An 18,827-nucleotide genomic window follows, 5' to 3' on the forward strand; every position below is an offset into this window, starting at 1 on the left:
CGATCCAGCAATTACCAACATCGGTACTACAGACACCCTACTGCAGTGGTTACCAACCTAGGGGTTGAGATAAGGTTTCCTGGGGGGTTTGCGGGCCTTACTTGATTTGAGGGGTAAAAAAACAACTATCCTGATTAAATAAACCAATTATGAATATCTCTGCAATGCTTTAGGCTAGAAACAACCGTAAACTGCACAAGAAAGACACGACCCTGTTGCACATAGGGATATCTTTGGTTTGTCTCTATGACATTCAGAGGCTGAGCTACAACCTTCAAATGAGTCACAAATATTTGGTGCCATCAATTGAGCTATTCACTTTCTGAAAACTGCACAAAAGCATAAAGCATTTGGCTACTTTGATAGTCCACAGTGTTCTGAATAAGAGGTTAAAATGTCTTATATTACAATATTACGACATATTTGGTAGGGAAATCACCTCAAATGAGCTAGACTTGATTTTCCCCAACATTATTACCATGAAATAGCATACCCAACAATAGATGTCATGTTAAACTATGTAAAATTGCAGGAAATCTGCTTTAAATTAGCAAACATTTCCTAGGGCCTCTAGGAATTTATCAAATGTAAAATATGGTTGGGAACCCCTGTAAAAAGGTTGGGAACCCCTGTGGGGCTAATGTGATCATGGAGTCACATGCATGCACACACATATGCATTCTCTCATGTGGCAATTAACTAAAACGCACACAATGGCTTTCCTTTCCTATTCACAGCTCTGATACAAAGTGACTAGATTAAGCAAATTACTGTACTGAGTGTACATAACATTATGAACACCTGCTCTTTCAATGACATAGACTGACCAGGTGAATTCAGTTTAAATATGTGATCCCTTATTGAAATCCACTTCAATCAGTGTAGATGAAGGGGAGGAGACAGGCAATATAACAATTTTTAAACTTTGAGACAGTTGAGACATGGATTGTGTATGTGTGCCATTCAGAGGGTGAATGGGCAAGACAAAATATGTAAGTGCCTTTGTACAGGGTATGGTAGTAGGTGCCAGGCGCCCCGGTTTGTTTGAAGAACTGCAATGCTGCTGGGCAGTTTTCATGCTCAAGAATGGTCCACCACCCAAAGGACATCCAGCCAACTTCACACAACTGTGGGAAGCATTGGAGTCAACATGGGCAAGCAAACCTGTGGAACACTTTCAACACCTTGTAGAGTCCATGCCCCAATTAATTGAGGCTGTTCTGAGGGCAAAACGGGGGCCGGGGGGTGCAACTCAATATTAGGAAGGTGTAGTCCCCTGTAGCTCAGTTGGCGCTTGCAACGCCAGGGTTGTGGGTTCGTTTCCCACGGGGGGCCAGTATGAAAATGTATGCACTCACTAACTGTAAGTCGCTCTGGATAAGAGCATCTGCAAAATGTAAAATGTTCTTAATGTTTTGTACACTCAGGGTACATTACGATGAACAAAGATGACAATACACAACCCAATACACAATCTCATGTGCATAATAACTCATAATTTCAGGCTGATATTATCTTTTCACTTGTTGTATGACATCACATTTTATGTATGTTTCTGCATATGTGCCAAGATGATTTAATACTCCTAAACCTATTACTAGCCACACTGATACCAGTAAATCCTCCCCACAGCCACAAAATGGTAGTCAAACGTGAATCAAACATTTGACTGAAGCTTTAAGGTCAACCCCCCCCCCCATCACTAAAGACCATCTGTTCTACTTGTCTTTCTCTATCACTATCTGTTCCTTTTTCTATTCCTTTCTTTCTCCTCCTATCTCTCCTTTCTTCCTAGGAAACTGGAGTATGTTTTGTGTGTTTTTATGTTAGCAGCCACTATGCACACACAGCTGTACAGTATGTTTAGTATTAGCGAAAATATTAAGTGGGCAGTGTTACATGTAATTCTGACCACTACCATATATGTTAAAGGTCCAATACAGCTGTTTTTATCTCAATATCAAATCATTTTTGGGTAACAATTAAGTACCTTACTGTGTTGTTTTCAATTAAAATGGTCAAAAAGAAACAAAAATAGCTTCTTACCAAAGAGCAATTTCTCAAGTAACAATTTTGCTAGGACTGTCTGGGAGTGGGGATGTGAAAACTGAAAACTAGCTGTTATTGGCAGAGAGGTTTTGAAACATAGAGATTCTATTAATTTACTAATTCCTAATGCAATGTTTGGAACTCTCTTTCTTATTGGAATATTAACTAATTTTCCGCCTGGTGATGTCACCAGGCAGGCCAAAACTCCATCCCACCAAAACAGGCAGAAATGTAACGTGGCCTTTTCAAACAGCTCTTACACTAAAAGGGCATTATCATCCTTTACACATACACAATTTCACAGTATTATTCCAACCACATAGTGTGGAAATATATATATAAAACACAGGAAAATCACGTTTTTGACTGCACTGGGCCTTTAATGATAGTAGATACAGCCACATCTCAAAGATTAGCAATTCACATTTAAGTGAAAAAAATGCCTTGTCTGTCAATTTGGTAAAACCTTTAGGGAAAGGTTTGACAAAAGTGATGTGTTAATGTAATGATAAACTATATAAATGTTTAGTATCTTCTTATTGTATGAGGGTACTTTCTGTAAACACAGTATGGTCCTTTCCCCCTCACTCTCACTCACCCAAACAAGGCCTTTTTATTGTTCATAACCCATAACCATAAAAGTCGATGCACCCCTGCGATTCCTCACTGAGAAAGCATATTCCTCATAGCATAGCAAGCACATGACTCACATCTGAGTGTGTGTGTGTGTGTTTGTGTGTGTGTGCGTGTGTGTGTGGCAAGGAGGAGTTCTCTCTTCTCTGCTATGGGTTGTTGTTAATGACTTTAGTACTTGTGGCTCCCAGCAGTTGGAGGCTTTAAAATTACGGGGTGGCTGTGGATCCGATTTCTTTGGAACATTCTTCCAGACAGCTAAAAGTCTGAAGCTTCTCCGCATGTGCCAGATTCTCCACTTTATGCACAGTTTCTGCTCTACTCGTTCAGCTGCCTAGAACAGGCTACTCTGGCGAATCTCAGTGATGAATGGAGAATGGTGCTCGTTTAATAAAGTTATATCAAAGCTGAATCAATGTCTGCAAGATCACTTAATTATAGTATTCTACATAAAATAGCCAAATATAATAGCATAGTATAAAGTTAATGTAAGACAAAAAACACCACCTCATTTGTTATGAGATTTTAGGATGATTGTGCAAATGATCAAATGTTTTTCTTATGCGGCCAAAAGTAAACAGCGTGCACCATTAGGTAGGGCTGTTGCGGTGACCATATTAACGCCACACCGGCAGTCATGAGTCATGACCGCAGTAAAATTCCATGTGACCGTTGAGTCACTGTAATCACTATCTCCCGAGTGGCGCAGTGGTCTAAGGCACTGCATCGCAGTGCTAGCTGTGCCACTAGAGATCCTGGTTCAAATCCAGACTCTGTCGTAACTGGCTGCGACCGGGAGACCCATGGGGTGGCGCACAAGTTGTCCAGGGTAGGGGAGGGAATGGCCGGCAGGGATGTAGCTCAGTTGGTAGAGCATGGTGTTTGCAACGCCAGGGTTGTGGGTTCGATTCCCACGGGGGGTATAAAAAATTATGTATGCACTAACTGTAAGTCGCTCTGGATAAGAGCGTCTGCTAAAATGTAATCTCCTTTTATGCACTCAGGACATGCTTTGGTAGTACCCAACTTGCTAACGACCATCAGGTCCTAATGGCCCGGTGGTACTCAGGGCTCTATTGTCCCTCTAACCACTCTGACATCAATGCAAATGCAATCATAAATCATCAAACACTTATCAAAAAATAATCTGTATCATGCTTTTAAAACTCACCTCACTGTGATGATCAATTTGAAGAAAGAAGTTCAACAGCAGGTTGAAACTGAGTGTAAAACATGTTCATTGTAGATGTTGGTTCAAAGCCTAACACAATGAAAAAGACAGCGCTTTCTAAGGTGATGATTAATTCAAAACATCCATACACATATTAGAGCTTATGCATATGCTTAGGCTTATGAGCCCAAGCCCCAAAGGCTTACAGTTAGCCTACAATTATAGTGAATTTGTATTTGATTTTGAATAGCCTAGTAATAGGGCATTTTTTATATTTTCATAATTAATTGGGTGACACATTACCTTTAACTACAGAATATCTCACCACCATGCGTTTCCATCTCCTCCTCTCTCTGCTTTATTCCTTTCTCAAGCGCATAGAGGGGCTGTCAACAGTTTAGTGCAGTCCTTCTCAAATAGTGGGGCGCGCCCCCCTGGGGGGGCTCGGAGCGATGCCAGGGGACCCCGGGGAACATGTTTTTTTTTTGCCGCAGGGAGTAGTTTTTTTTTGCACCGAACAAGAGCACACAGCACAGAGCAGGAGATATAAAGTGCAGATAATAAACCCTTAAGAGACACCATGGAAAAATATTTAACAGGGATGAAAAGGAAGGCGGAGAGAGACGGAGATAATGAGACAAACGTAAGTCTCCCGAAAGCTAAGAGGAGGAAATATGACGAAGCGTATGTAGCGCTTGGCTTCACTGTGACTACGGTGGGAGACGAGGAAAGACCGGTATGTTTACTGTGTCTAAAAATGTTGGCAGCGGACAGCATGAAGCCAAATAAATTAAGGCGTCACTTAAAGACATTACACCCCAATCACGCTGATAAGCCGCTTGAGTTTTTTCAGCGAAAACGTGCCAAATATTGCCAACAAACTTTGTGAATGCTACTTCAGTAAACCAGCGAGCACTGTTAGCATCATATAAGGTGGCATACCAAATTGCTCACCCCACTCCATAGCAGAGGAGCTGATACTGCCTGCAGCATTAGACATGGTCTCTGTCATGCTGGATGACGCAAGTGCTGCAAAAATAAAAACTATCCCTCTGTCCAATGACACTGTCGCCAGACGTACAAATGACATTGCTAACGATCTTACAGCTGGTAGATAAACTCAAAGACAAACGTTTTGCCTTACAGTTCGATGAACAACTGTTTGTTTATCGCTTATGTACGTTTTGACATGACAAACTCCCTGTGTGAGGATCTACTTTTTTGTAAATATGTCAGAGACAGAGCCACAGCTGAAGAGCTATTCAAAATGCTGGACTGCTTCCTGACTGAGAATGGGCTATAGTGGGAGAACTGCATTGGTGTTTGCAGTGATGGTGCACAGACCATGGCAGGGATGAGAAAAGGACTTTGGGCACTCATCAAGAAGGCCTCACCTAATGCTGAGTGGACACACTGTGTTATACACAGAGAAGCACTGGCATCAAGGCACCTTTCCTCTGAATTAAGTGAGGTTATGACTGACATTGAAGGTGTAGTCAATTTTATAAAGACCAGACCACTAAAAACAAGAGTCTTCTCAGCTGAACATCAAGCTGTGCTGTTTCACAGTGAAGCAAGGTGGCTGTCATGAGGAAAAGTCTTGTCCCGAGTTTTTGAGCTCAGAGAGCAGATAAGAATGTTTTTCGGAGCAGGAGCACAAGTATGACCTCGCAGAAAAATTTAGTAATGAGAACTTCCTGGCAAAACTGGCCTACCTGAGTGACATATTTGGAAAGCTAAATGAAGGGAAAGATAAACACCTCCCTCAGGTCACAGACAAGATCAGCTCTTTCACTCGAAAGCTTGCAATGTGGGGCAGGCGACTTGATGAAGGAAATACTGATTCATTCGAGAACCTGCATGAATTTGTTGACACTACTGACTATGATGCCACCTCAGTGATTCCATATATTAAGGAGCATATTTCATCACTGATGGGATTCTTTAAAAAGTACTTCCCTGAAAACAGTTCCCAATATGACTGGGTGAGAGATCCTTTCAATGCACCAGCTCCAACTGGTTTCAGCTCTGCAGAGGAGGACCAGTTCATTGATATGACGTCTGACTCCACATTGAGACTGAGGTTCACATCACAGACACTGAGTGAATTCTGGCTGAGTGTAGAGAGGCAGTATCCACTCTTAGGGCAGAGGGCCATGGGCATTCTTCTTCCTTTTGCAACATCTTATCTTTGTGAGACTGGCTTCTCTGCTGTTGCTGCACTGAAGACCAAGTACAGGTCCCAGCTAAACATTGAGCAGGAGCTGAGAGTTGCAGTATCATGCTTCAAACCCCGCTTCAAAAAGCTGTGCACTGCAAAACGTGCTCATTGTAGCCATTAATCCTGACTTCCTCATTTTTATTTTAAAAAAATCAGCCCAAATTGTTTTATTCATTTTTGTTTTATAGGTCAAAGTGTTTCATATATTGTGCTCCTGAGTGAATGTTGCTGATCAATTTGAATGTATTATTATTTATTGATTATATTTTATTTTATTTTTCAGTATCAAATGGTCAAAAAAAATTTACAGTTTAAATAAGGATATAATTTTTTTTTACATTTCAGGCAAATTGATGCACTTTATGTATTTTCTGTTACAGACTAAAAAACAATGTTAATAAAGTTATTCTTTGTTGTAAGTTGATCTATATTTCTTTCTTTTTTCTTTTTTTCTTTTCTTTAATGTTAATAAGGATACAATGTTATGCAGAGGTGTACTTATAACAATTTTATAGACAAATTATACTATTTACAGTCGCGGCGGAGAGTTGGGGGGCGCGAAATGTTTACTTCTTCCTAGGGGGGGCGTAACAGAAAATAATTGAGAAGCACTGGTTTAGTGAAATATGTTTCGTTGCGAAAACATGTTACTATCGATGTTCCCAAATCGATAGTAACTGCCTCCATTCGCTATTCGAGTGCATACGGACGACATGTCTTTTTCCCCTGCCCCTGTTCCTGCCCATTTGATAATGGGCCATTCTAAATCTAAACTAATTTTACATATTAATAAAGACAACATTAAATTAAGAATTTTCTGATGGGTAAAGAATATTATCACTTGATGAGAGTGAGGCAAGCTTTTTTTGCGACTTTCTCAAATCATCAAGAGCCTATGGTCGCATCATGCACCCCATGTATGTTTTGATTTCTAAGACATTCTATAGTTTGTACCATGCACAATAAAGTTGCCAAATAACTCTAAATCTAGCGTATAGGACCTGTTTCAAATGATCACGTTTACGCTCAACATAGCCACTTCATATGCGCCCTCGCTCCGGAATGGGAAAAATATCCTTTCTATTTTATTCAGCTAAGTTAAATTATATTCTTCTTACTATAAAATCATATAATATATATAATGGCACAGGATATATCTTGTCAGCTAAATTAACAAGCCTACAGCCTATGGCATGGAGCATTGCCAGATAACATACATTAGGCCAACTCATATTCTGTTCTTCTGAAATACATTTTCTTCATATCATGTTTCTTTAGACCTGACTAAAATAAATAATGGATTTATTGTGATGGTGTATATTAAATTGATTTATTAGACTTTTTTTTAAATGTAGATGTTCCAAAGGTGCGCATCAGTGGTTTGTATGCAGCTAAACTTGTTTATGTTCATTAATGGTCAATTACCGTGAGACCAGCAGACTTTTGCATTAAATAACCAGCTGACAAAATATTATGACTGCTACAGCCCTACGCACCACTAGGCAAAACACAGGTATGCTACAGTTTGTTAACATCTTCTGCTCTAAAATCCACTCACTGTACATCATTCAAAACAACACTGTACCTCAAAACGACACTGTACATAACTCAAGAAGATCTAAATGCATATTCCCATGAAAATGATTGAGATCAAATGGTTGACATGCAGCTGCTGCATAGACGTTTCACCGGTAAAACTTGAAGAATTATCATTCATGATTGACAGTTAGAAATGTGAAGGGAGGGTGACCACAAAAATGTGTGTGCAAAGTAGGGGTAAAGAAACACATGCGCAGAATGTGATTCGGATCGTCAGGTCTGGGGAAGACGCTTCCATGGGCAACCTTACAATTATTAGAGCGGAGGCAACGGTATGGAGTCACCATTGGTTTATTTTACCAAAAGGTTGTGGAGTTCCAGAATCCAGTGAGGCATATTGGCTGTGTGACCAGACTCTCTGGATGCCTCTTCCCGATAGCTAAACAACCTTCTGCGCATGTTATACTTTATACAACTGTTTTTATATAGCTCCAGTATCTCCGCTGCTGCTTCCCCCTCCCTTCCAAATCTCACTCACCCCCCGGCGATGATCAGACGTCTTTGTCTGTTACAGCCCAACACATGTTGTACAAACTTCTTTGTCTGTTGTAGGCCTAACTATAAATGGCATGATTACCCACACAAATCGAACTTACCGCCCACACACATTGGGGGTCCAATCCGGCCTGCGGGTGGTTTGAATAAAAATATAATCATACAGTACCAGATTGTGATGACATGATCTGGGCCAAAAACTCCATGCCACCTGAACAGGCTGAAATTACAACCATTTCTTTCAAATAGCTCTTACACAAAAAGGGCATTATTATTATTATTATTATAATTTTCACAATTTCAGAGTGTTATTTCGACCTCATAGTATGGAAATATCATTAAAAAAACTGGAAAATCACGTTTTTGACTACACTGCCCCATTAATAAATTGACAGGCATGTTGTTAAACTCTGGATACTGTTTACACACGGTTCAGCTGCCCAGAGATGGAGCAGTAGGCTACTCTGGCGAATTTCAATGATTTGCTGTCTGTCCATCAAATCATGCGGTGTTGCATGATCATTGAGAAGCTAAATAACAGTTGTGTGTTATTTATGGTTAAACGCAGATTGTTTTGCCCTAATGCAATGTGTAGACAGGGCTAGGCTACATGTTACATGTAGGCTAGGTATGTTTTTGTCATGTAGGCAGGGATGTAGTGCTGCCACGTCTCAGAATGGTGCTCATTTAATAAAGTTTCATCAATGTCTCACAAGATCACTTAATGATTAATAGATATTCTGCATAACAGATCGATGTAATAGCATAGTATAACATTACTGCTACACCAGGTAATTTCTTATGAGATTTTAAGGTGATTGTACTCACGTGCGGAATGGTCTTAAAAAATTATCATGCGGCCAAAACTCAACAGCGCGTGTCACTATATGTGCTTTGATTGAGGAAAAAAAATACAGGTAGGCTTATTCGCACCATCTGCTCTAAAATTAGCTCAGAAACAGTAGTTACACATCATGAAGGGAGGGGGAGGGGGAGGGGGAGCAGTAGCTGCGTAAGAAATATTGTGTGTAAAGTAACACATGCGCAGAACGTTATACGGTTGTTTAGCTATGGGGAAGAGGCGTCCTGGGGGGTGGGACGGGGGCCAGACGGGGTGGTTTGTTCTGGTCACAAAGTTTTGGCCTTCGTGAATTCTGCTCTTTACATTTCCACATTTGGTTTGAACCCCTTAAAACCCTCTACAATTGTCCTTGGACATGAAAGTGAAAGTTAGTTAGGACTCTTGCCCATTGTCGTCAACTCTTATTATTTAGCATAAACAGCAATTATTGAAACTATTATTAAACCTTAATCTGTCATAATCACCCATGAATGGTGTTGAATGCATCAGACTAGTAAGGCTATAAACATAGGCTGACATTGTCCACTGCACACAGAAAGCTCCAAGTATTTCTGTCTTGTTTACTTGGCTGTTCTTTATCTGTACCCGATAAAGTAAGCTTGCAAATAGTCTGTTCTGGTGATTTCAAAATCATGTTTTTGCAACAAGTAACATTCTCATGTTACACCAGGCCACACTGTAGGGGCCACTGCTGCTCTATGCAAGAGAAAGACTTGTATTTCCACAAAGTAACAAGCTTAGGGAGTTACGGATTGGCAAGCAAAGTAACATTAGCTGCCTATAAGTTGTGAGAGTGACAGTTTGTTGGGGAAACGTCTTCTCCACATGTCTTTTTTATCAGCTTTTATTTTTATTTTTGTGAATGGTGACTGGATTGAGTTGATGGCAACTTTGCGTGCTCAGCAAACCTCATAGACCTGTGGCTATTTAAGTGCTAAGTTTAGGTACTCTAATGAACTGCTCGTCTATGTGTGGTAAGCTACTTACTGTACTGTGTAGGAGGGTGACATTATTTCTGAGTTTAAAATAACTGCAAAATGTATTGAGACTCTCACAACAAACTTCGAAAAGGCATTTGCAGTATTTCCTGTGTTCACCAAAAACAGTAGGTCAATTAAATACAAAAACTTCAAAAACATTTTTATGTGACATATTTGGCAATAGCCAAAAAAGACAGGAAATTAAAATGAGCACCCCTGCCCTAAATTTTACATATGAGGGGATAAGAACCATGTGTGTGTGATTGACAAGACAAGACAAATGGAATGATGAATAATGGAGCGGCAGTGGCTAGTAAGCCGGTGACGACGAACGCCGAAGCCTGCCCGAACAAGGAGGGGAGGCAGCCTCGGCGGAAGTCGTGACAGTCATAATTAATCTTTCTCTGTGATTCGAGTGTCACTATTGACAACTTTGTTGGATTTCTTTAATGTCTGTTCAATAGTTGTCTATGGCAGAATGCTCATTTTAAAACCTATCTTCGTGAAAGAAAACTGGTGAACGGATCTAGGCATCGTGGTGAGCATTTAGGGAATGTAGTTCTTCGTGGATGTGCGCAATTTCGTTCTGGAATATGGAGGGTTCACGGAGAATAGACGAGGAAAAAGTATATTTAACATGCATGCATTGCCCAATCAACACTATCGTCATCATTAATGTTATAATTGTAGTACAGTATTTCGATTTCAGCCCTTCTACTGAAGTGTAATGGCTTATGTGTCATGTGTTCATATGTTTCTGTGACTGTATGACATACAGCAAATGAAGAAATGTTGTTAGTATGTGAGGTTTTATGTAAACCTGTGTATGTGTGTGTTTGTGTGTGTGTGTGCGTACATGCGTTTGCGTGTGCCAGGCGCTGTACAAAGAGGAGTTTGAGAAGAACAAGGGGAAAGGCTTCAGCGTGGTGGCCGACACACCGGAGATGCAGAGAGTGAAGAAAACACAAGACCAGATCAGCAACGTAAGTCTACTCACGCTATATCTACATTTTCAAAAACAGAACTTAACGAGTATCGAATCACCATTCCTAATAAACTACACCCACTTCCCTATCTTCCCCTCTTCTCACTTTGGACCAAAACATTTGAGCTCCAAAGATCATTGCTACTAGCCTGGTCCCACATCTGTTTACACTTTATACATTTACAGATCTGGGACCAGCTACATTGCTACTGGTGCTACGTACAAAACTGCAGTCCTTCTTTGCAGGCTGTACTGTTTTGTGCTCTCCCTTATCCTCTTTCAATCAGCAAACATAAGCACATTTTCTCGTGACCGACCAACCTAATAGACTGATTTTCTAAAATGGACTGGCTCAATCTATCTCATTCCATCTCTATATCATACAGTACCAGTCAAAAGTTTGGACACACCTACTCATTCAAGGGTTTTTATTTATTTTTTACTATTTTCTACATTGTAGAATAATAGTGAAGATATCAAAACTATGAAATAACACATATGGAATCATGTAGGAACCAAAAAATGGTTAAACAAATCAAAATATATTTTAGATTATATATTCTTCAAAGTAGCCACCCTTTGCCTTGATGACAGCTTTGCACACTCTTGGCATTCTCTCAACCAGCTTCATGAGGAATGCTTTTCCAAAAGTCTTGAAGGAGTTCCCACATATGCTGAGCACTTGTTGGCTGCTTTTCCTTCACTCTGTGGTCCAACACATCCCAAACCATCTCAATTGGGTTGAGGTCGGCTGATTGTGGAGGCCAGGTCATCTGATGCAGCATTCCATCACTCTCCTTCTGGATCAAATAGCCCTTACACAGCCTGGAGGTGTGTTTTGGGCCGTTGTTCTGTTGAAAAACAAATGATAGTCCCACTAAGCGCAAACCAGATGGGATGGCGTATCACTGCAGAATGCTATGGTAGCTATGCTGGTTAAGTGTGCCTTGAATTCTAAATAAATCACTGACAGTGTCACAAGCAAAGCATCCCCACACCATCACACCTCCTCCTCCATGCTTCACGGTGGGAACCACACATGCGGAGATCATCCGTTCAGCTACTCGGCATCTCACAAAGACACGGCGGTTGCAACCAAAAATCTCAAATTTGGAATCATCAGACCAAAGGACAGATTTCCACCGGTCTAATGTCCATTGCTCGTGTATCTTGGCCCAAGCAAGTCTCTTCTGATTATTGGTGTCCTTTAGTAGTGGTTTTTTTACAGCAATTTGACCTTGAAAGCCTGATTCACGCAGTGTCCTCTGAACAGTTGAGATGTGTCTGTTACTTGAACTCTGTGAAGCATTTATTTGGACTGCAATCTGAGGCGCAATTAACTCTAATGAACTTATTCTCTGCAGCAGAGGTAACTCTGGGTCTTCCTTTTCTGTGGCGGTCCTCATGAGAGCCAGATTCATCATAGCGCTTGATGGTTTATGCAACTGCACTTGAAGAAACTTTCAAAGTTCTTGAAATTTTCCAGATTGACTGACCTTCATGTCTTAAAGTAATGATGGGTTTCTCTTTGATTATTTGAGCTGTTAATATGGACTTGGTCTTTTACCAAATAGGGCTATCTTCTGTATACCACCCCTACCTTGTCACAACACAACTGATTGCCTCAAATGCATTAAGAAGGAAATAAATTCCACAAACCTGTTAATTGAAATGCATTCCAGGTGACTACCTCATGAATCTGGTTGGAAAAGCATTCCTCATGAAGCTGGTTGAGAGAATGCCAAGAGTGTGCAAAGCTGTCATCAAGGCAAAGGGTGGCTACTTTGAAGAATCTAAAATCTAAAATATATTTTGATTTGTTTAACACTTTTTCGGTTACTACATGATTCCATATATGTTATTTCATAGTTTTGATGTCTTCACTATTAGTCTACAATGTAGGAAATAGTAAAAATAAAGAAAAACCCTGGAATGAGTAGGTGTGTCCAAACTTTTGACTGGTACTGTAGATCAGATAATGCTAAAATAATGAGACTGTTAGAGACTGTAGTATTCCCTAGGGGTGTAATGGAGATAGGCATGGCTAGAATTCAACACTATCTGTCCTCATTCCACTCTGCTAGTGCTGCTCCAAGGAGAGAAAGAGAGGGAAAGAGAGAGAGAGTGAAAGAGAGTGAAAGAGAGTGAGAGAGAGAGAGAGAGAGAGAGAGAGAGAGAGAGAGAGAGAGAGAGAGAGAGAGAGAGAGAGAGAGAGAGAGAGAGAGAGAGAGAGAGAGAGAGAGAGAGAGAGAATGTCTGGGGAACAGCAGCAAACAGGGAGTGGACATTCACTTTCTCCTCATAGCTGAGGGAGTTTGACCATATAGGGCAACTCCTTCTTGGGCCCTAAGAAATGTCTGAAATGTGACTTCAAGTGTCAGACTGACATATTCCCCTCCACTGACTCCCCCCTAGTTCTGTCTGTTTATGTTTCTCCTTTCATATCTCCTTTCATTCTTTCCTCTTACTCTCTGTGTTTCTGTCTAGATGTGTCCTCTCTCTCTCTGGTCTTTCTGTCTCGTCATTGTCCTTCCCTCTCTCTGCCTGTCTCACATTCTTAACCCTTTATCTCTCTTTGTTTTTTCTGAATGCTTGCCTCAGTCTGCCTCTAGCTGTTACTATCTTTATTCTATTCTCTGTTTTCTTGTCTTTCTCTCTGTCTTTTACATACAGTCTATATTTTTTATCCCTCTTTTCCTCTCGTTCTTAAGCTCCCTATTAGTTTGTTTAGTTCCCTAGTTTGTTTACTTCAGGTCGTCTGAGGACGAGGGGTTACACAGGGCTGCACTTCGCTTCCTCTGGACATTCAGTCCTCTGTTTCCTCCATCCTCAAATTTCAATGGCTGCATTCCAGTAGTTGTACACAGTTCGGACAGATCGTCTCCTTTCCTTTCATTGCCACTTGTCTCCTATAAGGGTTACTAGATACACTTGCTAATGGTTTATAAGACCTATGCACACTTGCTACTGGTTTATGAGAACTACTAACCCTATCCAGCCCTTTAAGATGAGTGGTCATGAAGGAAAGGAGACAAGGAAAGAAAACATTGTAGGATTTTCTTAGCCCATGATTGTGGATGGGAAAGTGATCTCTTTTTAGAACTTTAGAGCAAACCTCCTACCAAAGTTATGTGATCAGGGGTTAACTTGGTTGCAAAAGTATTCATTGTTAAACCATTGTTGTCTTTGAAATGTAATTTCCTCTTTGTTTTTCTCAATACCTCCAAACCTACACTACTGCGTTGTTGAGGGCAGAATTTGGCAACATAGTGACCCCTTCTGGGATTATCTATAAAGTGCAGTATTCTCTCTTACAGTACAATGTATGATGCCTCCATTCTGTCTGTCTGTCTGTCTGTCTGTCTGTCTGTCTGTCTGTCTGTCTGTCTGTCTGTTTGCAGATAAAGTATCATGAGGAATTTGAGAAGAGCAGAATTAGTAGTGATGCCCCACCCCCAGTGAATGCCAGTCAAGGTAAATACTCCACACACATGCAGGCACACGCGACGTACACAAACACGTACGCACACAAACACAAACACACACATTATAAAAAGCATACTGTAACAGACCTGGCTGGGTTCAAATACTATTTAGGGTATGTCAGTTAACTTATAGACATTTGGAAGTAAATATTTGGATATATAGAGAGGGAAAGAAAGAAAGAGGGAGGGAGAGAGAGGGGGAGGGAAGGAGGTGGGGAGGGAGGAAGTTAGGGAGGGTAGGGAGGAAGTTAGGGAGGGAGGGGGGAAGAGAAAAGAAAAATAACAACCCAAAAGCCCATTTTGACTTGAGTATTGTCTCCGACCATGTTTTACTCATATGGTCTGTTATTCACAATTTTAGAAAAGTCAATTGATTTAGCTAATAAAGCTTTTCACTGCCATTCTCAGTCCACAGTCCACTATCGGACAGCCTGATGCCCTAATACTACAAATTGTTTTAAATGTCTATGTTTCCTTGCAACTATAGTATTAGGCAGTGTACAGTATATAATTGAATGGTGGCTGCCATACTTCCAAGTCATTACCAAAAATGTATTAATTAATTATTCTGAAATGTTGCATAAAGTTGGAAAGTTGAAGATCGGCTTCCAGTTGACAACTGTACATTTTAAGACAGATATTTATAGAATTTAAAACCAAGGGGGCTTCCGTGTTAGTACTTGTTAGCATACTGTATCTACTAACTAGTACTTGTCTTTCTGTGCTGGTTACCATAGTTACACTGTAATCAGCAGCACCTGGTTTGGGCTGAGAAGAAACAGGCATGAGCAATTAGTAATCAATCAATGATGTCCTAAAAGAGCAGTTGAAAATACGAACGCTGTGCATGCGAAAAATATTCAATGCAACTTCACAGAAATTAAGAATTCAATAATTTCCTAATTCACAACGATGTTGTACAATATTTTGAAAATATGAAATATGTATTATTTACAGTGCATTCGGAAAGTATTCAGACCACTTGACTTTTTCCAAATGTTGTTACGTTTCAGCCTTATTCTCAAATGGATTATAGTGTTTTTTCCCCTTCATCAATCTACACACAATACCCCATAATGACAAAGCAAGATTGTTTTGCAAATTTATAAAACATTTAAAATGAAAATATAAATTTACATAAGTATTCAGATCCTTTACTCAGTACATTGTTGAAGTACCTTTGACAACGATTACAGCCTTGAGTCTTCTTGGGTATGACGCTACAAGCTTGGCACACCTGTATTTGGGGAGTTTCTCCCATTGTTCTCTGCAGATCCTCTCAATCTCTGTCAGGTTGGATGGGGAGAGTCGCTGCACAGCTATTTTCAGGTCTCTCTAGAGATGTTAGATCGGGTTCAAGTCCGGGCTCTGGCTGGGCCACTCAAGTAAATTCAGAGACTTGTCCCGAAGCCACTCCTGCGTTGTCTTGGCTGTGTGCTTAGGGTCATTGTCCTGTTGGAAGGTGATCCTTCACCCCAGTCTGAGGAGCTGAGCGCTCTGGAGCAGGTTTTCATCAAGGATCTGTCTGTACTTTGCTCCGTTCATCCTTCCCTCAATCCTGACTAGTCCCCCAGTCCCTGCCGCTTAAAAACATCCCAACAGCATGATGCTGCCACCACCATACTTCACCGTAGGGATGGTGCCAGGTTTCCTCCAGACGTGACTCTTGGCATTCAGGCCAAAGAGTTCAATTTTGGTTTCTTCAGACCAGAGAATCTTGTTTCTCATGGTCTGAGAGTCCTTTAGGTGCGTTTTGGCAAACTCCAAGCGGGCTGTCTTGTGCCTTTTACTGAGGAGTGGCTTCCGTCTGGCCACTCTAGCATAAAGGCCTGATTGGTGGAGTGCTGCAGAGATGGTTGTCCTTCTGGAAGGTTCTCCCATCTCCACAGAGGAACTCTGGAGCTCTGTCAGAGTGACCATCGGGTTCTTTGTCACCTCCATGACCAAGGCCCTTCTCCCCTGATTGCTCAGTTTGTCCGGGCGGCCAGCTCTAGGAAGAGTCATGGTGGTTCCAAACTTCTTCCATTTAAGAATGATGGATGCCACTACGTTCTTGGGGACCTTCAATGCTGCAGACATTTTTTGGTACCCTTCCCAAGATCTGTGCCTCGACACAATCCTGTCTCGAAGCTCTACGGACAATTCCTTCGACCTCATGGCTTGGTTTTTGCTCTGACATGCACTGTCAACTGTGGGACCTTATATAGACAGGTGTGTTTCCTTCCAAATCATGTCCAATCAATTGAATTTTCCACAGGTGGACTCCATTCAAGTTTTAGAAACATATCAAGGATGATCAATGGAAACAGGATGCACCTGAGCTCAATTTCGAATCTCATAGCAGAGGGTCTGAATAATTATGTAAATAAGGTATTTATTTTTATTATTTTTAATACATTTGCAAACAATTCTAAAAACCTGTTTTTGCTTGTTCGTTATGGGGTATTGTGTGTAGATGTATGTATTTAATCCATTTTAGAATAAGACTTTAATGTAACAAAATGTGGAAAAAGGGAAGGGGTCTGAATACTTTCCGAATGCACTGTAAATTATTCTATTAAAAAATTTGCAATGAAGCATTCCAATTCATTATATTGAATAAAACACTGAATATTTCAGAATTTGTGTCCCGGTGTCGTCATTGTTTTTCTTATATACTCAAAGTAGCCTATGTGCCAGAATGTCTCTGCTTCTGCTTAAGAAAGCTAACTTGTCGTTAATGCAACAATGTCAAATCAAGCCCATCTTGAAAGCTTTCTTTGCACTCTTGAGCCAGCCAATATTAAGTTGTCAAGAGGGACTACAATGACTGCATTTAGACAGGCAGACCAATTCTGATCTTTGTTTCACTAATTTGTATTTTTTGACCAATCAGATCAGCTCTGAAAAATAGCTAATGTGAAAAGATCTCATGTGATTGGTCAAAAAATATCAGAATTGGGCTGCCTGTCTAAACGCAGCCTATGTAGCTAGCATTGTTGATTGTTGAATGTAGAACCAGTCAGGTACCCAGTCTACCCAAAGAGTAGGCTTTTAATACAGTACATCCAACACAACAATAAACATTTATTGTTTTAATAATTTTAACATTTTAAACAGCAACATTTTATTAATCAACATTAAAAGAAGATCAAATACAACGTTATTTTCAATATTTTCATTCTGTCAAGTTAAGTGGGCTACTATTTTTGCAATTGTACATCAATTGCAAAAAAAAACTGTATTTACAACTAATGTTCTCTTTGCCAAATATCCAATGAAAGACTACCTGTAGCCATCTCCCATTCAAACCTGTGTGAGAAAACCTCAGTTCACAGCGGAAATTGACCCACTATGCGGTTTACTTTCTGCATCTACGTCATATCGCTGTCTACCTTTAAAGTACCAATGTATTTAAGCCAGGTATGTAATGTTAATACACAAATTAACTCTTATTGTCTTATTGAAATACACTGATAAATCCAAACAATTCAGATTCATATTTCTTCAACAGGTGTTTTATTGAAGTGAAAATAAGTGGTTTCTCTAATAGGGGTAGAGTTATAAGCTGTCTTGGTCAGGGGAGCCTTCGAGGACAGCGACACTGCATTACATGAATCATGGATCAATAGATCGCTTGATAAAGCCGTCCAGGTTGGTGCCCTTGTACCGGTGCTTGCCGGAGTCGTAGAACCCCCGTCTTTTGCTCTTGGAGGCGACCTTGGCTCATATCTGGCTGTGTTTCTCCAGGCGGTCGGGATGAAAGCGCCAGCCGCAGATAGTTGGCTGATTGCAGTTTTGAAACTGCAGTAAAGGTGCAGTAACTGCAGTCGACTGTGTTATTTTGGACGCAGTATTTGCAGTCTACTGCAGTTATACTACATTCTAACTACAGTGTACTGCAGTTATACTGCACTCTAACTGCAATATTTTTTTCGTAAGGGATGGAGCAGCTCACAGAAGAATGACATCGGTAGCCGGTAGGTAGGAAAGACTTTCAACTTATATCTACCAGTAATTGCTAACTAAGGCAACAATGGGTATGCAAACCAGGTATTGAAAAATGTTGGTCCATAGTCTTGGTTAGTAGGCTATTTGCGATGTGCAATTCAGTCATCATGCGCTGTTTTTTTTTTTTTTTTCCCTGACCTCAAATGGTCTGCTGATGTGGTTTAAGCATTGTTGTGGACTTACATATATTATTTGTACGTTTTTTTTTTTTGTGTGTGATTTTGAGAGTGAAAATTTGAAAAATCGATAGGAAAACATTTTTCACACATGGCGCCTTTCCTTCACACAGGACCCACCTCTCCAGGCACCACTACACCACTGCATAGGGCCGATGGAAAGACAGCAGTCCATTCACTC

At 40.5% G+C, this 18,827-nt stretch overlaps 1 protein-coding gene across 1 annotated transcript in view; it reads left to right on the forward strand.

Moving 5' to 3' along the window:
• The window catches only part of LOC121564272 (LIM and SH3 domain protein 1), a 40,356-nt gene that overhangs the window by 3,023 nt on the left and 18,506 nt on the right, over window positions 1–18,827 (forward strand). The window contains exons 4-5 of the mRNA XM_041875723.2: window positions 10,886–10,993; window positions 14,397–14,469. Of these exons, the coding sequence (XP_041731657.1) occupies window positions 10,886–10,993; window positions 14,397–14,469 (181 nt within the window). The remainder of the gene's footprint in view (window positions 1–10,885; window positions 10,994–14,396; window positions 14,470–18,827) is intronic.

Source organism: Coregonus clupeaformis, chromosome 1 (assembly GCF_020615455.1).
Source record: "Coregonus clupeaformis isolate EN_2021a chromosome 1, ASM2061545v1, whole genome shotgun sequence".
Taxonomy (NCBI): domain Eukaryota; kingdom Metazoa; phylum Chordata; class Actinopteri; order Salmoniformes; family Salmonidae; genus Coregonus; species Coregonus clupeaformis.